Genomic DNA, 21,727 nt, shown 5'->3' on the forward strand with positions numbered 1-21,727 from the left:
GGTGAGCATGTTACGGCCGGGGGACCTTACATAAAATGTGTCACCCGGCTGTTGGAGCCCAATGTTGGTTCCAAAATACTGGGGATCCCCAGTTTTTTTGTCCTCCATATTTTTGGAACCAGGACCGGTCCAAGAGTCCAGGACGGGTATCAGAAATACGGGGGACCCCTACGCTTTTTGTCCCCATATTTTTGGAACAGGTCTGGCTCAATGAGTCCAGGGCTGGTTATGCTCAGGAGGGAGGATGCCATGCCATTTTTAAAAAAAAAATGACGTTTACACATTTTTTAAGACCGAACCATGCACAGATCTCAATGATCTGTGCATGCATGGCTGTGTCAAATTTGACATTCAGAACTTGGTCTATTTTATTTGTGATTTTTGGTAATGTTTACCAAAAATCGCACCCTATTACATTTGCAAGTTGTATACTTTATAATGGGAAAAAGCTGGATGTGAATTGAAGTGTGACCAAAAATTGCCAGGTCAAAATGTGCACATTTCGTGGAAATTCGATTTTTACCGCAATTTGCACCCTATTAAATGTGTGATCTTTTGGAAAATGTGCAAATTCGGCTGTTTTTGACCAAAAATCGTACATGTCCAATAAATCACAACCTATTACATCTCACCCATAGTCCTCCACTCTGTGACATGTTCATATCACCAAAACCAGTAACACATACAGATAGAGCCTCTTTCTTCTTGGCCTTTAATAGGATTAATTGAGAAAGACCAGTCACAGTAATCCCCTTGCTGTATTGTTCTCTCTATTGTTTTGCAGCTGAGAACAATAGATGAAAGGAAGCATGTTCTGCGCCTAGGTGCAGAAACTTAAGGCCCCCATACACTATGCGATTTTGGGACGATTTCATCCGATTTCGGCACTTTGTGCCGATAATCGGCCCAAAATTGTAGGTGTGTGATATCTGATCCGATCCGATGCGCGGTCCCGTGCGCATCGGACCGGATCAGGGAGGTCGGACGGTCTGTACATACGATCACGTCCGACCTCCCTGTATGCATATGCCTGCCACCTGACAGGCATATGCACGCAGACACCGGGGCAGCGGGTCCCTGAGCACCGGCGAGTGCTGCTGACTGACCTGGCCGGGCGGTGGTGGGGGCGGGCGGCGGGTGCGGTGAGCGCTGCTGACCTGGCCGGGCAGTGTTCTTACACATAGCAGCAGCGGGGACGGGCAGCGCAGTGGCGGCTATTATATTTTTAAAATACTTGTCAAATGACCGGCTGCTCTCTGATTGGCCGGAGAGCTCTCAGCCAATCAGAGAGCGGCCGGTCATTTGACAAGTATTTTAAAAATATAATAGCCGCCACTGCCCGTCCCCGCTGCTGCTATGTGTAAGTACACTGCCCGGCCAGGTCAGCAGCGCTCACCGCACCTGCCACCCGCCCCCACCACCGCTGGCCGCCGCTGCCCGCCTCCACCGCCGCCGCTGCCCGCCCCCACTACTCCTCACCGCCCTGCAGCTCCCCGGGGTTTTTTTTACATGGGATAAATCGCATGCGATTTAACCCATGTAAAAAATGGCACATCAAGTGCCAAATTGTATGTGAGCCTCCCGGGGAGCTGCCGGGCGGCTCGCAGGTAAATTGGGTCCGACTTGTCCCTAGGACAAGTCGGCCTAATGTATGGGGGCCTTTAGTCCAGAAGAATCTGGCTCTATCTGTTGTCCTCCACTCTGTGCCATGTGAATGTCATCAAAAACAATAGCACATATGGCCCGATTTAGACCCATGATAATAGAACAGCCGCACATGTGCACAGTACACAGTTTGCATGCGTGAGCCATCGGTCCGAAGGCAGCCAGCGAAGGCTAGCCTTCAAGTCACACAGTTTCCTAGAAAACAACGTATCCTACAATCACTTACCCTGGTGGAATCGCTGATCTCCATCTGACCAAGGAGTTTGCCGTTAATGCTGAAGTTACAAAACCGCCCTCTCTCGTAGTATATAATACAATGGCCCTCACTGGAGACTGAAATCAGACGTGGGAACAGGCAATTGTCCGGCCCCTCCAGAGCTCTGAGCAGATCCCCGGTAATGGTATGTACTAAACATGGGCCTTCTGGAGAAACAGGAAATAATACAGAATGAGAGGAGTAGAGATTCTAGAAAGAACTTGCTGTTAATTCATGTTCTAGGTTCCCCAATCATCACATATAAAGGATAAAACACAACACATTTGTTTTATCTGGAGCTATTCCTAGATGAATAAGATATACACCACCCACTGATTTGTTACAAAACAGCTATAAGGTATGGGTCATTGGGTTAACCCAATATAGGTCGACATGCATTGGGTAGACAAGCCTTAGGTCGACACCTGAAATCGGTCGGCATGGCTAAGGTCTACACAAGCATTAGGTTTACAACGGGAAGGTCGGCAGTCAAACGGTGGACAGGAGTTTTCATAGTTTTCCCTGAATGTTGTCACGGTCGACACGGACACGTCTAAGGGGGGTATTCAATGTTTAGATCACGGCGGTCGACCCTGTCCCGTTCTTGGTCAGCTCGACCGAGAACATGCAGGCGGGATTCAATGTCCCGCTTGCTGGGGAGCGAGAAGTGGCCGGCAGCTCGTCACTTCCTGGCCGTTCTTGGCAGAATGAGCCCGACAGCTAGTGAAGTCGGACTCGTTCTGCCGAGAAACCCTGCTCAATGCTGTCGGGGAAGACATCATTGAATAGGGCCCGGCAACCATCTCCCCCGTGGGGAGATGGTGGCCGGCGATTGAATACCCCCCTAAGTGTACTGCGTCCCCTCGCCATGCTTTGGGAACGGTGCCTTGCTGTGCTCTGCACACTATTTTATTCTTCCACCACGCGGTAGTGGATGGTAGGGCATGAAATACTGCCTGCCGGCACATGTCGGCTCAAAAAAAAAGGGATAAACTCATGCTGACCTTTTCATTGGTTGACCCAGTGCATGCCAAGCTTAATAGGGTCAACTTAATGACCGAATCCCTTTTCATAAATTCACCAACATGTTTTACAAAATGTGATTACAATTATTATTTTATCATCTATACTGTAGTAACTTATTAATTGCTGACATTTTACAATAAACATTTTTGTTTCATTAAAAAAAAAACATAAGCCCATGTTGGGTTGGCCACAGTATTCTTAGCATTCATTATCCTCACGTGTGATAGTGACAACTGTATGTACGGATTACCGGACCCAGTCATGTTCTCAGTTTAAAGTAGTTTCATGTATGGTGGAAAACACCACATTTGATTATAGGTAAACGTCAGTATAAAACATAATCCATAGACAATAGGTAATATACAGTCAAGAGACATTATGAAAAGCGAATTGGCCGATATTCTGGTAAGGTCAGCGGGCTGAGGGAGGACAGTTACACAGGGCTCTCCCCGTCCCCGTTGCTTGTGAAAGTGAGGAGAGAGAGATGTAAGGAGAATGCAGTTTATGGGTGATTGCCTCCCTCTCTCTCAGTGAAGGGCGGATTACTCACTCCTGGCTGCACAGAAATGGGAGAAAATTGGCAGCTCAAAAAAAGTCACAATGAGGCCTGTAATGTTGTGTATAACACATCTCACAATCATTGTGTTCCAAAGCACAACATTGATGCGGGCGGTTTCTCTGAAGTGCTTTTAACATAAATCTACTTCAATGTTCTCTGTGATCAATCAATAACCAATAATGTGAGTTATTCCGAGCTGTCTGTAGCAAATGTCACCAGATCTGGTAGGGAGGAGACTCAGGAGCACATGGCAAGCCAGATTCCACAGAGAATGGTGTGCAAGAAGTCCCCGCTAGGGGGAACACGGTGCTGGACAAGACGGAAACGCTCGCAAATGGACAAATGTTTTAGTGCTGTGTTATCATTAGTGTCCCTCAATAAGGCAATCGTTCATTACAATTTATAGTTATTCATCTGTCTGTCTGTCCATTATACATACACACATTATTTCTATAGAATTGGACTCTGTCTCTCTCTATTATATGATATATAATCTATATATAAACAGTTCCATCTGTTGGCAGCAATTAAAACTACATCTCTCTCTCTCACACATGCACAGAGGCAATCACAAGGTAGCAGACTAGCTTTCGATGCATTTATTTTGCGCGGGCTTACTAGTACAAAATATATATATATATATATATATACACACATACACACACACATACAGCTTGTGTTCCGTATTGAGCTACAGTATACAGTATATCCTGTATTGATCTGTGCTGCTCACAGATACTCTGCTACAGTATATAATGGACATTGGCAGTGGGCAGGAGGGAAGTGTTACAGGGGGGTTCCTTCAACACTCCAAAAACCCACTTATATGGCAGTGTAATACCCCTTTTACACCAAAAATCCAGGATCCGAACCGGCATTTGGAAGAAGGATCCAAGCTAGGTCGAATCCAGGATTTACACCGTTTACACTGCGGTGCCCACCTGCAGTGTAGACGGAGGTGGCACTTGCAGATGACATCATCTCCAAGCGCCGGGAACGCGGTGATCCCCGCCGGAAACACCGTTCGCGGTGCTGGGTGCAGCCCAGCACCAAGGTAAGCTGCTGCCCCCCCAGCCGTCGTCCGGGAGGTGAATGGATGCCGCACACAGGCATCCATTCACCTCCTCTGCTGCTGTCTGCAGAGTATAACAGACAGCAGCGCAGACTGTCTGTTCCCCCTCCGTCCAACCTGCGGATGCTGCGGTCTGCAGGTTGCACGTCCCCCATTGATGTAAATGGGAGCTGGGTCGGATGACCCGGCACACCCATTTACACCGCCCTCTACCCAGGTCCTAGCCGTGTTCTACCCAGGTCAGGACCTGGGTAGAAGTCCCGTGTAAAGGGACACGGCTTGTCCCATTTACACCGCTGCTGACCCGGGTCTTACCCGTCAAAGACCCGGGGTTTTGCAGCGGTGTAAAAGGTGTATAACTGGCTTTTGAAACCCCCCCCCCCCCCATGGATTTGTGTGTACATATAGCAGGGATGATAGATTTTAAGCTCTGCTGAGGCAGGTACTGCAGAATATGTGTGTGCTATATAAATAACTTAATACAGAAATATATAATAAAGTGCCACCGCCAGCAATAGCAGTGATACCGAATGGCAGGAGCTGGATCGTTCCTCATTAATTATTCTTCTCATAGCAGAAGATAACAGGAGAGAAAATGCTTTACTCTTTGCTAATGTCTTACATGTACATGCCATTTTAGTGTATTATTTTTAGTGAGTAAGGGGAACTAAAAGCACTGCGCAGGCATGGGCGGGCATAGGGGAAGCCGTACCAGCCCCGGCCGAATGACGCTCCAAGAAGCAGTCAGATAGTAATAGTGATTGTGGCACTTCGGGAAACCCACACAGGCGACACTTACACAACACTGATGGCTAAACAATAAGAAAAAGATTAATAAACAGATTTCCAGTTGTTACAATTAAAGAGAAGTGATTAGGTGTCTACAGGCTGGAGAATGGAAGAAAGGACATAAAAGCTGCTATTTATACTGCAAGCTTATGAGAAGTACATGATCTCCTAGACCATATCAGGCGTGTCCTTCTGTGTGTGAGGTGGACCCTGATCAAAGTAACCAGCAGATTAGGTGTAAAGTGCAATCCAAAGATTTGCTCAAGCGCTTCTGACATCTGTCCTCTTATTTAGAAAAACACGCTAAATGCAACCGTACACCAAAGCCTGCTCAGGGGAAAATCCAATCAAAGGATCGGAGTATGTTCACTTGTGTCAGACAGGGACAAAATAGCTTGTAAGCTAATCATCTGGGAAAATACATGTAAATCCCCCAGTCTGTGTAATATATTCCCCATTTATGGAGGAAGAATTCATAAAAATCTGATCCCTTCACTGGCACAGAATCAAAAAAAAAGAAAAAGAAATGAAAATTAAAAATGGTATTGAATGCTCATATGAGCGGAAGGACTGGCAGGTACTATCTTACTGCAGAAGCAACAACACAGGAGGTACCTTGATGGGCTGCACACCTGCACAGACCACAACCATGGGGCGCACCTTCCCAGCTCCCTCAACCACAGGGCGACATTCGCAGCCCCCCACATATTGAGCAAACTTTCCCAGGCTTCCAACCGCTGGGTGCACCCTCACAGCCACCCAACCGCTGGGCGCACCCTCACAGCCACCCAACCGCTGGGCGCACCCTCACAGCCACCCAACCGCTGGGCGCACCCTCACAGCCACCCAACCGCTGGGCGCACCCTCACAGCCACCCAACCGCTGGACGCACCCTCACAGTCACCCAACCCCTGGGCGCACCCTCACAGTCACCCAACCCCTGGGCGCACCCTCACAGTCACCCAACCCCTGGGCGCACCCTCACAGCCACCCAACCGCTGGGCACACCCTCACAGCCACCCAACCGCTGGGCGCACCCTCACAGCCACCCAACCGCTGGGCGCACCATCACAGCCACCCAACCGCTGGGCGCACCCTCACAGCCACCCAACCGCTGGGCGCACCCTCACAGCCACTCAACCGCTGGGCGCACCCTCACAGCCACCCAACCGCTGGGCGCACCCTCACAGCCACTCAACCGCTGGGCGCACCCTCACAGCCACCCAACCGCTGGACGCACCCTCACAGCCACCCAACCACAGAATGGATCTTCCCAGCCCCAACCAAAGTACATATATAAAAATGCTGTATACAGAGAAATATTGTACAAACCTTTAGCTCCGCTGATGACAAGACCCAGTTCTGCACACACTGACACACAGACAACCTCATGGTCATGGCCTGTTAGAACTGCTCTTGGAGCAGGGTAATCACCTGGAATACATAAGGTTGATGTTGTAAAACCATTAGTACATGCAGTAATACTTCTCTTTTGCAGCAAGTATCATATACAAATAATTCAGATACTTTGGAAAATAGTTAACATTCGTCTGAGCACTGTGGCTAAGAACGCATATATGGGCGATTGTCCAGAAAGTTGACTTAAAGTCCCGTGAATCACATGCTTTTACATTTTCTTTCCTTTTAAACATGGTCTTTTAAGAAATAGTTATATGAAAACATATACCTTATGGTAATAGGCCCTATACAACCTATTCTATGTACAGTGTTGGTTAACAAATATTGCAATTTTGAAAGTCCACAATTTTAATTATTTTTTTTATACATATTTTTATATGGAATTCCGTAATTTTATTACAGCTAATTAATTAATAATAACATTTATTGTAAAAGATACCGTTCCAATTTTACATTTTTTTTTTACAGCCTGCGCTGGTACACCTTTTTGTTTTTTTGCCTTGCACATATTTAATTGGTATTTTGACAACCGCAGTACCAGCCGCAGATAGTAGCGCACCGATCAAACTTGTTCTTTTTATATGAAAACATAATTGCTTAGTAGCAATGCTTTACCCTATAACTTAAGACCCACTAAAATCTTGGTAATTGATAACCACACTACAGTTACACAACTACACAAACAAATAAAACACAGAGCAATAAATAAGCTTCACACTTAACAACTTGAGCAAGATTATGAAACTAAAATGCAGTTCTGCAATAAGTCCACGTATACTAGAGCTATATGTAAGCAGCCATTTCTTAGTAATGTACCCAGATGCAGAAACAAAATGGCTGTCCGCTTTCTATTCTGTCTTCAGTAACATTTGAGTCCATGTACATATTTCTGTTACTGAAGCGAGCTGAATAAGGTAGGTCCACGTGTAGTTTCCGCCTATATATAATAGCAATGTGAATGCTTTAAAAGCTAACAGCAACCCCCTCCTCCCTACGAAAATAAATGAGTAAAATGTTTTATTCTCAGATCAGACAAAAAGACAATGGATAAATCTTAAAGGAAGATGAACGCTTCATCCTTCCCAGGGACAGATGCCCAGCACTGCAGCGATCAGTCAGAATCAGAGATGCGTACTGTCACATCTTAAATGATAGATGTGGCAAAGGGCTAAAGGCTAAGGAACAAAAAGGGCTTCAGGTGAAGGGAATCTATTGGGAATTGAAACCTTATTGCTTCAGGCTTAACCAATTCAGCAAAATTGTGGCGCATATAGCCATTTGCTGGGTCAGATGGGGACAGTAAAATGCAGCAAATCATTGTTGTAGAAATTACATTACAGTATGTCCTCAATGTAGGAGATATATTTGAAGAATAAAATAAAAGGATCTGTAACTGACACAAGACCAACTAGATGGGGGTGGTTGGGCATAAATGACATGAAGCACAAGAGAGATGTTCTTGTAACAGGTACGGTATGAGAGGCTTCATATGGGACCAAATGCTACTGGAATGTTTTAGGACATCATTGCAGGATCCTCATTATATATATTCACGTTGGTATATTTAACAGAATTTTGTGGTGACTTTCAGGATAGAGGGAGGTTCAGGGCTCCTCCCACTGACAGTCATGCTGCATCATTAGGGGTATATTAAACCATGAGCCCCCTTCCAGAAGTTCTCAATATTGGAGCAGGAACCTCATTTGTGCAACAGGGTGCCCGCATGCCCACTATTCCTCCAGTAGTGGTCTAACAAACCCTTAAACCAAACTACACCGACATACATATCTTCTCTTATCTCAAAATATCTTCCAACGCTCCTCCCAAGATCTGCGTCTCTCATCCACACTCATTACTCGCTCCCATTCCCGATTGCAGGACTTTCTACGGGCTGCACCCACTCTGTGCAATGTCCTCCCAAGCACAATAAGACTCTCCTCCAGTCTCCAAACCTATAAACGTTCCCTGAAAACTCATCCCTTCAGGCAAGCTTATCCAATTCCCGAGCCAGTCACAGAACCTTGCATTCTGGTGGAATCGATGCAATAAAGAATACAGTATCTATCCTTATGTATCAATGCCTATTTCCACATAGATTGTAAGCTTGTGAGCAGGGCCCTCCTACCTTTTGACTGTCTGTAAATACCCTGTTTGTTGTATCACTGTCTCCTTTTGTAAAGCGCAACGGAATATGCTGCACTATATATATGTCAGACCCCATGTACCACCAAAAATATATTGGGTTCTCTTTAATGCAAACACTAACAGAGCCCTTCCCTACTCTCTCTCTCTCACTCTGTAACCCAAGCTCCGTTCACAGATTCCAAGACCTCCCTTACATAACTTGTAGTTCTATTGTTTCTTGTGGTTCCTACAAGAATTATTGAGTTTGATGCATTCATAACAAAAATGCTGCTAGGTAGTAATAAAGCGTTCCTGAATCTTTTGGAACTGTGGGAACACAGGGAGGGGCTAGATCACTTAAGAATTTGATACTGCATTTACAGCAGGCATATCCAACCTGTGGCCCTCCAGCTGTTGTGAAACTACACATCCCAGCATGCCTTACTACAGTTTTGCGATTAGGGAATGCTAAAATTATGACAAGGCATGCTGGGATGTGTAGTTTTACACCACAGCTGGAGAACCGCAGGTTGGCCATGCCGGATTTAGATTATTCTCCAGATAACATGGAGGATATGCTAGATCAATTCACAAGACATGATTTTAATATTACTAATAATTTTATTTATATATCACGTTTCTAGTAGGACTCAAAGTCGATTTATAGTAGAAAAAAAAATAACATAGTACATAGCAATTAGTATTGGCAAGTAGAAATCCAGTAAGCATAATAAACGGTTTGTGAAGCCATTTTAGGTAATAAATTCCACCAGGTATATATTCCACCCACGCAAGGTACCAGGCAAGGCAGCCGTGCACTACCTATTATTACCATGGGTGGAGTAAGGCACAATTAGAAGAGATGACACAAAATTGGTCGCTATTGATTGTATTTTTCATGCAACCGTCAGGAGGACCAGGTGAAGCAGCCATGTTGGCGTACTAGAGGAAGTTACACTGTGGGAGATAAGCCATACAAGGGCCCTTATTATTATTACAGGTCGGGTATCCCGTATCCGGGCATCCCGTATCCGAATTATTCCAAAAACTGTGTTTTTTTGGAATAATTCAATTTTTTTTTTTGTTTCCCCACCCCCCAACCCTCTTTTAATACTTACCAAGTCCTCCGGCGTCCATAGCAGGCCTTCAGCATCCTCTCCGGCGGTCCCAGGAGTGCTTTGCGCAAGTGCGCGCCGGTGACGTCACCGGCGCGCCTGGGAACTTGCGCAAAGCACTCCTGGGACCGCTGGAGACGCCGTGGACGCCGGAGGACTCCATGGACACCGAGGGACCATCGGGGACCCACCAGGGGCAGGTAAGTATGGCTAAAAAAAAAATATTCCAAAAACCGGAATATTCCCTTATACGGAATGCTCGTGGTCCCGAGCATTTCGGATAAGGGATACTCAACCTGTATTGGTATTTTTAATGAATTTATACAGTATCTGGACTCTGAAAAGACCCAGATGGAGAGTGTAAATCTTATGGCGGGTACCAATTAGATGATATTGTTAAAGTAAAGATTTTGCAGATTGCGACCGGTCGGAACAACAAAATCAAAATCTAGTCTAGTGTGTTGGCTCTATGACGCTGACTACATGTGCAACTGTCTGTCATCAGCAACATCCCTCACCAGCCCAGCAAGCATGACATGTGTGCTGGAACATATACGCTACGGCTGGTGAGAATGTCCGTTACTGAAATAGCTGTAATTCACCAGGAGAACCTGAAGCCGGCACCTACGGTGAGTATCCTGTTGGAAGTAAAGTAATGAGAAATGTCAGGTGAAGTCTCGGGATCAATGAAATTCCAGGCACTGGGGACATAATATGAATAGCATTGATCCTTTTAAAGAACACCAGTCAGAGGCTGAGCGTAATATATTGCACAGAAAGGCTCGGGAGGATAAGCAGGCGATTCCCACATACCTACCTGACAAAAAATTCAATCACCCTGTAAGCACACGCTGCCTGCACTCCTCCGCCGTCGCTCAGGATGGAGACTGCTTCCAATTAAACTGTGCAAATTAATTTTTATCACTTTCAAATTGCTTTCTGGATTTGTGAAAGCTTGTTTTTCAGTGATGGTTTTTGTTCCCCCCCCCCCTCTCCCCTTCTGCTCTGCCATGGCATCATCTGCTAGAGATTTGTCGGGTGAGCTCGATGTAGCCACTGTTACAGGGAGAACGAGATAGGCACCCTACATCCGGTTCCCCTATGCTATTAACCCTTTGAGTGCCAGGTGAGTTTGTCAAAATAGGTGCGAAAATTGCCAAGCAAACATTTTTATTCATCGTAATGACCTGTAAGGTTTACCTTATATAGGAAATATAGGGGGGTTATTCTGGTCCGTTCGCATGGACCAGAACATTGGCACTGGGACCGATGGTGGACGTATGCACGGGGTCATTTCTGAGCATGTGCATATGCCGGGTGCTTGCGGCCACGGTGAACACGTTGTTTGTCGAGTGCATGCACCCAAGGCTGCCGCTGGTGGGCGTGGGCGGTGGATAGCTGGCCCCATGGGAACGCCCAGTGTTTAATGGTAATCAGGCCATGACATCAGTGCCAGGGGCGGGCAGCTGACATCACCGGATGTCAGCTGCCCGCCCACTTCCTCCCGAGGGTGCATGCAGATCTAAGTGACCTGAGAGTCTGTTAGATATGCTGCACGTTTCACATCATTTTATGGGCGGTGACCCTCGAATGATGCGGGTGTTCACCTACAGGCCGCAAATGGATGTTTATTTTACACATCCATTCGTAGGCCCTGCGTACGAACACACACTGCGGGCGGGGTTTGGTGGACTCGCAAGGCTGCGAATTCTCAGCTTTGTAAATCAACCAGAATAACCCCCATAATCTTTTATTAACACATTATTTATTTGAATTCATATAACAAATGTGAGCGACTGTGTGTGTGTGGGTGTGTGTGTGTGTGAGACTTGTGAGCTTTTTACAAATATATGTTCTTATGGTCTCTTGTCTCATTTTCACAGTCTCTAAATAATAATTTTCCTTGATATCATTTCTAGAACAATAGAATAGTATTTAAGGATACATGTATATACAAATGTACTGTATATAGAACACACCATGCACAGCCTGTCACAGACCACAGCCAAGCAATAATAAGCAGCACACTAAATAGGATTAGACTTAGTGTAGGCCATACCGTACACATATGGGGGAGGACGTATTTTAGGGACCATTATAAAAAGATACACAGCTCATTTATTAATTAATATAGATGTACATGGTGAAAATTGGGGATGTGTTGTAATATAGCAATGCGGAGGGGTGGGGCATTGTCAAAAGTAATGGTATCATTTTGGGAAGAAAATAGAATAGGTTTATGGCTGGGGAAAGAAGAAGGTCAATATTCCATCCTCCAGGATGCCCGCATTGGTATTCCGGCCACCGGCATCCCATCCGCCTGTCATTTGTATATATCTCCCAAATTACATGCGGAGAAAAATATTTGGTGGAGCTAGGGTGACCAACTCATCCCTTTAATCCGGGACACATATTAATTACACAGGTTCTGTGGCAGTTTAAAACCAGGTGAAATGGAGTCTTGAGGTGTGGCAGTTTAAAACCAGGTGAAAGCCAGCCACAGAACCTGTGTAATTAATATGTGTCCCGGATTAAAGGGATGAGTTGGTCACCCTAGGTGGAGCGATCCTGAAAGTTGTGCTCCGATCGATGTATCATCGACTTACTGGGTATTTCAGGTATCCGGTTTTCAAAGCCCAATCAATAAAATGCAAAAGCATTTAAGTGTCCGAATCCTCATATAATTAACTGAAAATGCCAAACTACTCAACATATACAACAGCACCTAATACTCATTTATTCATGCAAAACATCTAGTGAATATACAAAGAGCAAATGCGCCCTCATTTTTCTGGCCAAAATAATTACCTGTGGACAATGGATTCAATAAAAAAAATAATAATAATAATAATTAAAATGATTTAAAAAAAAAAAAAAAAAAAATAGTAAAAAAATAAATAAAAATCCTCTTCTTTTTTTTATAATGCTTAATTTCTTCTGTGAGGACAAGACATCACCAGGTGCCTCTGTAACCTTTTAGTAGATAGAGAGAACACTTAACGAGTGTTATTACTTGAGAAACAGCTTTTCTCTCAGTATTAAATACACCTAGCTCCTATACCCTGTACAGTATTGCATACATTAACATGTACATTACCGTTTGTTGCAATATAAATATAAACCAATAGACTGAGAGATTTTGGACGTATGCAACCACACAAAGAAAAGACAAACAGTCTGCACACACTCAACAAACCATACGCTATTGTCAGTGATACTAAGGCTAAGTACAGGAGGCCTACAGCGCCCCTCCCCCACCTCCAATATACATGGCAAGATGACTTACGGTATGGGGACGTAATGTCAATGTTTATTGATCACGGCATTACTTATAGACACAACCTAAGGTTCAATATTCACTTACAGAACAATTTATCTTCATAACTGTTGACAAAATCTCCACATGTCGGGCTGAACAAAAAAGTAATTGTCGCAGAGCCACAAAACAATGTATTGGCCACTGAATCATTATAACATGACAATAGTACGTAATATACAATAGAACAAAAGACAGAGTAAGTCATTAACATTGTCCTATTCCATTATATTTGGCTGTGGATTATGAGGTCGAAAGTCAATAGGCCAACCACTATTTGTCCACAGGCAATAGGTCGACACAAAATGTTGACATGGTCTAGATCGATTTCGACAAAAGGTCGACACAAGCAAAAATTCTACATAGGAAAAAGTCAACACTGGTATTCTCATGGGTCTTTGTGTGGCTATGTCAACAGGGACACCGTATTAGTGTCTCGTGAAGTAAGAACAAGTCAGTTAAAAAAATCGAATTCAAAAGTCATGAAACTCGACTTTTTGTTCATGTCCACCTAGACTTGGCCTGGCCGGGTATGGGACATTAGGTCGACATGCATTGGGTCGACCACTGAAGGGTGACATGGCTAAGATCAATAGGGTTCTAAATAGGTCAACATGGCTACGGTTGACACAAGCATTAGGTAGACTATGGCAAGGTCGAAAGTTAAAAGGTCGACATGAGTTTTTACTAATTTTTTGTCCCAAATGTCGGTGTAGTTGACATGGACACCATCAAAGTGCACCGCTTCCCCTCGCATGGCACTATGTTAATCTCCCTCTATGCCCTAGTGGATGGTAGGGCATGAAAACAACCGTAGTCATGCCCTACCATCCACTAGGGCATAGAGGGAGATTAACATAGTGCCATGCGAGGAGAAGCGGTGCACTTTGATGGTGTCCATGTCAACTACACCGACATTTGGGACAAAAAAATAGTAAAAACTCATGTCGACCTTTTAACTTTCGACCTTGCCATAGTCGACCTAATGCTTGTGTCAACAGTAGCCATGTTGACCTATTTAGAACAAGACGGGAAAAACTCATGTCAAGCTTTCGACTGTCAACCTTTCCATTGTCGACCTAATGCTTGTGTTAACCTTCCAACCCTGTTGACCTTAGCCATGTCGACCTATTTTAGGTGTCAACCCAATGCACGTCGACCTAATGACTGAATACTGCCTGGCCAACCTGTGGCTCTCCAGCTGTTGTGAAACTACACATTCCAGCATGCCCTGCCTCAGTATTAGCATTTCCTAATAGCAATACATGCCGGGATGTGTAGTTTCACAACAGCTGGAGAGCCACAGGTCGGCCAGGCCTCACCTAGACCATGTCAACCTTTTTCATGTATCGATCTATTGACTGTCGACCTAATACTCTATTTACAGTGGACTGACCCTGTCACACGGGATGCAGTTACAATCCCGGCGGTCGGGATCCCGGCATTCAGAATCCCGACGCCGGAATCCCGACCGCCGAAATGCCGACACTTTCTCCCTCCACGACACCCCTGGAGGGAGAATAAATTAGTGTGCTGAGCGTAGCGAAGCACCGGGCCCGCTGCGTGTCGAGCGCAGCGAGCCCGCAAGGGGGGGGGGGGGGGGCGATCCACGTCCCCCCCTTGTCGGCATTTCGGCTGTCGGGATTCCGGCGTCGGGATTCTGAATGCCGGGATCCCGACCGCCGGGATTCAATACTAAATCCCTGTCACACAGTGGGGGCTTCCATATTGCTGAATGATGCAACCCATCAATGTCCCAGTAGCCATTCCTACATGTAAATGAATGCTTTGTTGTGTAGTAGTGTTCACTCTAGCACCCTGCCTGTGTCATAACCTGTGCAGTTCCTATTTCCTGCCTGGGGTGTCTCTCACTGCACTATGGTGCTTCAAGCACATGCTGGTCTGTATCCAAGTGCTGAGGTACAGACCAGAGTGTGCTAGAAGCACGAGAGCAAAGAGAGACACCATAGTCAAGTACAATGGTTTATGCTGGGAAAAAAAAACCCACGCAGAATAAAAATGTCTCTAGCACATAACATGCTTAAAATACTTGTCATTTGCTAATTGGATGCACAGGAGCAAAAACAGATAATTAGTTGTCTTGGCTGTCATAAAATAAAAAAGGAAAATGTAAGGAAAAAAAATCATCAAAACCCAAACCCCCAGCCCAGGTAATTATAATAACCACATTCCCGTCTCTCATATTATCTCTGTAATACGCAACTCCAGGTGACAGCTTTTGTAATCAGATCCTCTGCCAAGTGTTTTATCAGTATCTCTTCTTTCATATGTGCCCCAATGTGGTAACTAATTGGGCTGAACCTACACTGCGACTTCCTCGCTTTTATTTTTATCTAACAGGCCCTAATTTGCTTGAAGAAGTGTTATCTTTTTATTTTTTAAGGTACCACAGTGTTCGCAGTGCTGTACCCTACAAGGAACATACACAGTAACATTTGGGATCTCCCATATTATAAGTACAGTACAAGTTAAATAGACCTTCAGTATAACAGGAACACCACACAGCAATAACATGTCAGGCTAGATCAGATGGGAATACCGGGATTGGGGGTAGGGAAGCTACCCGCATCCTGTAGGGCAATCAGTGGTAAGTCAGGGGGAGGCTAGCTGGGCACTCAGTGAGCCTGTGCCAAACTTAGCATACAGTATCAGAGACACTGAACGGGGTATGGGCCCAAGGCAAGGCACACAGATGGCATGGACAGTATTTACTAAGGGAGATGTTATGTGGGCAGAGGTGATGCAGTGATCAGTGTAAGTGCAGAGAGGATGGAATGTGGGCAGAGGTGATGCAGTGATCAGTGTAAGTGCAGAGAGGATGGAATGTGGGCAGAGGTGATGCAGTGGTCAGTGTAAGTGCAGAGAGGATGGAATGTGGGCAGAGGTGATGCAGTGATCAGTGTAAGTGCAGAGAGGATGGAATGTGGGCAGAGGTGATGCAGTGATCAGTGTAAGTGCAGAGAGGATGGAATGAGGGCAGAGGTGACGCAGTGGTCAGTGTAAGTGCAGAGAGGGTGGGAATGTTGGCAGAGGTGATCCAGTGGTCAGTGTAAGTGCAGAGAGGATGGAATGAGGGCAGAGGTGATGCAGTGATCAGTGTAAGTGCAGAGAGGATGGAATGAGGGCAGAGGTGACGCAGTGATCAGTGTAAGAGCAGAGAGGGTGGGAATGTGGGCAAAGGTGATGCAGTGATCAGTGTAAGAGCAGAGAGGGTGGAATGTTGGCAGAGGTGATCCAGTGGTCAGTGTAAGAGCAGAGAGGGTGGGAATGTTGGCAGAGGTGATCCAGTGGTCAAAGTAAGAGCAGAGAGGGTGGAATGTTGGCAGAGGTGATCCAGTGGTCAAAGTAAGAGCAGAGAGGGTGGAATGTGAGCAGAGGTTATCCAATGGTCAGAGTAAGAGCAGAGAGGGTGGGAATGTTGGCAGAGGTGATCCAGTGGTCAGTGTAAGAGCGGAGAGGGTGGGAATGTTGGCAGAGGTGATCCAGTGGTCAAAGTAAGAGCAGAGAGGGTGGAATGTGAGCAGAGGTTATCCAATGGTCAGAGTAAGAGCAGAGAGGGGGACGTGGGCAGAGGTGATGCTGCCATCAGTGTAAGTGCAGGGAGGGTGGGAATGTGGGTAGAGGTGATCCAGTGATCAATGTAGGAGCAGAGAGGGTGGGAATGTGGGCAGAGGTGAAGCTGCCATCAGTGTAATTGCAGAGAGGGTGGATGTGGGTGAGGCCTGTTGATGGAACTGCAGGGTGTGCAGAGGTAGGTATAGGTGTACGTATGTTCTACTGGATCTCTAACGATAGGGCTGGTGGTAGTGTGCACTGATCATTATGACAGCCATGAACACAAGTGTATAAATATCCATCTATGTGGTGCAGTCACATAGATGGATACAATTAGGAAAGCGATGTGTATAATTACACCCAACTTACATTCAGATGTGAACTGGCCCCTACAGTATTAGTGCATATTAATAAGTAAATTACCTAGACCTAATTTACCAATAAAAAATATTAAATCCAATAAGCTTTAGAGGGTTATATCCAGCACATAAATGTAACTTGGCAACTGAAGGCTTACTTACTGTAGATCAGACCTACAATATGCTAGGTAGTATGGAAGGCACCATAGGTTTTATTCACCAATAAAAGCACAGCGACACTTACTGTTATTTGGATTGTCTCCTATGATATGGTGTCTCCCGCTCCAGTACCAGAGAAGCAGGGTAGCATCACGTGACCCTGACACAATATAGCAATCGCCACCAATGTAGGACTCTGACCTGGCCAGGCAGGTGACTACATCCCAGTGCCCAAACACAATCTGTGTTAGTTTTCCTAGGAAAATATGGACATGTCATTAGCATCATGTTGTGTGTGACATACTTAGTGACACTTATGGATCTCTTCAATATGGCAGTAACCATTGACAATAAGCAGAAACATGAGGGGATGACCATGTCAATGCAAAAACCTCTCCAACACTCATTCCCACAAACCAGTTATGAAGCTTTACTCCTTAAAAAATATAAGACATGAAGAACAAGTTAGGCTGCTCCCGGAGAGAGTCTCTAGTGAGTGGCCAACAAGTCTTGGTGATAGACCACAGTGGGGCAGATGTATTAAGTCTTAACAAGAGATAAATGCAAGGGTGATAAGGAGAGATAAACGTCCAGCCAACCAGCTCCTTGCTGACTTTTTTCAAACACAGCCTGTAACATGGCAGTAAGGAAGTGATTGGCTGGACGTTTATGTCTTTTTATCACACTTGCATTTATCTCTTGTTAAGGCTTAATACATCTGCCCCAATGTTCTCAGAACTCTGCCAGTCTTGGTTTATGAAGCCACACAACATTAAATGTACTGGAGACCATCCAAGACAAAAATGTGTTACAGTGACTTAGTTATCCTTGGTATGGATTATATGGACCTAAAGATGGTCAACAGTCATAAGGGCGACATCACTAGGTTGACATACTGCAAGGTCGACATAGGTCTAGGTCGACATGAGAAAAGGTTGACAGGTCTTTAGGTCGACACACGCATTAGGTCGACATTGTCTAGGTCGACAGTCAAAAGGTTGACACGGGGTTTTCCACTGTTTTTTAACCCGAATGTCGACAAAGTCGACATGGACACAGAATTAATTGCACCGCGTGCGCTCGCCATGCTTCGGGCACACTATTTTATTTTCTTACCACACCCTAGTGGATGGTAGGGCATGAAATACCGCCTGTCGGCACATGTCTGCTCAAAAAAACAGTGAAAAACCCCATGTCGACCTAGACCATGTCGACCTGGTCCCATGTCGACCTTGGAGTACGTCGACCTAGTGGTGTCGACCATCTTTAGGTCAACCAACTGACCGTATCCCGCTCTCCCATGCCGACAACATAAACAGGGTCTAACCACTGTACTTGAAATGATAATAAACATGGAAAGCCTGAGGTGATCCCAGCAAATATTGCATGGTGACAGCATCTTTGCAGAGGGCCCTCTGACACACTGATTCTAACACACAGAATTAGAGGCAGAGCCCTTTTGGTTTCAGCATTACCTGTCTCTGTTGAGTATACCCTGAAGCTTTTGTCCCAGAAGCCACAGATGAGGATGTAGCGATTATCCGCAGTGACTACAAAACAGTGCGCGTTGATCTGGATGCTCTGATCCACCAGGTCGGTGATCTGGCGTTTTGTGACTCCAGAGTTGTTGGCTGTTGGAAAAAAATAATGAAAAATGTATGAAAATAACTATTTTTTTCCACTAAAAATTCACTATACCTATAAGGCGTAACTTGGGCCTGATTCAGATCGGGTAGGAATGTGCAAGGTATAGATGTCTCCTAAATGCATGTGTGATCCAGGGCTGTGTCCTAAGGAGGGACATAGCATCGCATAACCTGCCATTCCATTGGCCAGCTGACTGACCATAGGGGCCACGTTAGCCAGCTGCTGCCGCAGCCAGTAGGCCTTTTTCGGAAAGAGATCCTGGTCTCAGCAAAAATGTCGGCAACACGGCACAACTTTGGGAAAAGTAGGCCATTGCTGTGCCCAAATGGCTTCAGACTGTCATTAAAATGGCATGTGCAGCTGTTTTGCTTCAGATGACACAGGACATATACTGCACAAGCGAGGTATGGGAGCTGCGCTGCAATCAGGCCCTTTGTGCATACAATATTACACACAAAAGTTATTGGTCCAAATGCACTAAACATTAACAGTGATAAAATAGAGAGTGATAAACAACCAACCAATCAGAACCTACCTGCCATGTCACAGACTGTGTTTGAAAAGTGTCTGGCAGGAGCTGATTGGCTGGTGGTTTAGAACTCTCAATTTTTATCACTTTTGAAGCTCTGCATCTGGCCCATTACATGATAAAGGGACGTTTCAATGGTTATATGTTTTTCAAGTATTATGGTGTAAACCCCAAGCAAGTGTTCTTCATTTCTTCATGATTTCCATTGCACTCTAGTCTATGCTAATAAATAACTTTACCCTAATGGTCACGCATCCCTTATACACAGGAACAGAACCTTTTTTTACATTGAAGTAATACTAGAATGCAGCTTATCCCCTGCATAGGAACCACTGACTTAAGAACAAATCTATTTTCTTTGTGAGGTAAATAAAAGCAAATTGAATAAAAAAGTTTTGAATAACGTCAGACATTCCCCAAAGCCACACACCAGGTGATGCAATCACTATTACAGACTACACCGAATTTTCCATACATACCAATTAATGAGTCCATCTCAATAGGAAGATGGTGGGCTTGGTCCAGCGAGTACCCGGGCGCTCCTCTTAGACCTGCACGGAAGTGGAGATGGTCAAACGTCATGATATAGGCTGCATGATGTACATTACGCTGCTGTGCTTACATTGGGTCCCACAGAATAAAATGTTGCACCCTTTGTGGTGGCACATTACTATTTATACATATTGTAAACAGCTAATAAGTTGTCAAACTAATAATCTCAAACCCAAGGGCCATTATACTATATACTTATTGTGCTGCACGTACATGTGATGGAGGGAAAATATGGGTGGGTTCAAAACACATCAAGATTTAGCTTTTCTTTCCGATACATCCCCAGATCTCATTTGGTTGCCTATCACTACACTCACATGGTTTATTTATTTACAGTTTCTTCTATAGGGCAGCAGATTCACAATTGTAGACAGAGATAAAACAAACTGGGTAACAACAGACAGACTGGGAGGTAGGAGAGCCCTGCTGCAAGCTTACAATCTATAGGGATATAGGAGGGAAACACAAGGACAGGCACCAGTAATAGCATAGCAGTCCCACCAGGTTGCCCTGGTCCAGAAGGGAAGATACATATATATATATATATATATATATATATGCCTCAGAGGGTTATGCGTGTAGTACTTAAATATGATAGGCTTGCCTGAAGAGGTGAGTTTTCAGGGAACTCTTGAAAGTTTGGAGGCTAGCGGAGAGTCTTATTGTGCATGGAAGGGCATTCCATAGGGTGGGAGCAGCCCGATGAAAGTCCTGTAATAGTGAATGGGAGCTAGTGATCCGTGCAGAAGAGACGCAGATCTTGTGCAGAGCGGAGTGGCGGAGATGGGAGATATTGTGTGATAAGTAAAGAGATATATGCTGGTGCAGTATGGTTAATAGCTTTATATGCGAGTAGAAGCGTTTTATATTGAATACGGTAAGATACAGGCAACCAATGGAGGGACTGGCAGAGCAGATCAGCAGATGATGAGCATCTTGCAAGGAAGATCAGCCTAGTAGCAGCATTTAAAATGGATTGCAGTGGCTGTTCTTGGGAAGACCAGTTAGGAGACTATTGCAATAATCAATGCGGGATATAATGAGTGCATGGATAAGAGATTTAGTAGTGTCTTGTGTGAGATAGGGTCGTATTTTGGATATGTTTAGACATGGTTAGAGAAATGCGTGTAGAACATGCTGTTTCCTGGCACCCAGGGGACGCCCTGACAAGAGGTTGTTGCTGCGCTCTGGTTGTGTGTGTGTGTGTATCTCAGGGGAAGCCATTTGCCAGACTCCTACTGTGGGAGCACGGGCTGCGGAGCCAGGTTTTCTGTGGAGAAACAGAACTCGGACCCAAAGGAAACACAATTCACAGAGTAATAATGATAACCACAGGCAGCAGCATTGTGTAGAGTGCATGCTAAGCGAGGCTTTATACCAGGGTGACCTGTATTTCTGGGTGATCGCTGCTTGTAGCATGGAGAGATGTAGAGGGTTTATTGACGCAAGATCAATTTTTTTTATTGATTTTTAATATTCACAATCATCAGAAATTGATCTAAATCGATATTGTGCTCCAAAAGGATAAGACACACATTTACCAACATTTAAAAACCTTTTATTA

The 21,727-nt window shown here is 45.1% G+C and overlaps 1 protein-coding gene across 8 annotated transcripts in view; it reads right to left on the bottom strand.

The window, feature by feature from the left end:
- NBEA (neurobeachin) overlaps positions 1-21,727 on the bottom strand; it is a 564,577-nt gene that overhangs the window by 5,471 nt on the left and 537,379 nt on the right. For all 8 annotated transcript variants that reach the window (XM_083169798.1, XM_083169794.1, XM_083169792.1 and 5 more), the window contains 5 exons: positions 20,091-20,162; positions 18,911-19,066; positions 17,521-17,691; positions 6,700-6,801; positions 1,892-2,088 (listed from right to left, as the gene is read on the bottom strand). In XM_083169798.1, coding sequence (XP_083025924.1) covers positions 1,892-2,088; positions 6,700-6,801; positions 17,521-17,691; positions 18,911-19,066; positions 20,091-20,162 — 698 coding nt within the window. The remainder of the gene's footprint in view (positions 1-1,891; positions 2,089-6,699; positions 6,802-17,520; positions 17,692-18,910; positions 19,067-20,090; positions 20,163-21,727) is intronic.

This window comes from Crinia signifera, chromosome 2 (assembly GCF_055691185.1).
Source record: "Crinia signifera chromosome 2, ASM5569118v1, whole genome shotgun sequence".
NCBI classification, from domain to species: Eukaryota; Metazoa; Chordata; class Amphibia; order Anura; family Myobatrachidae; genus Crinia; species Crinia signifera.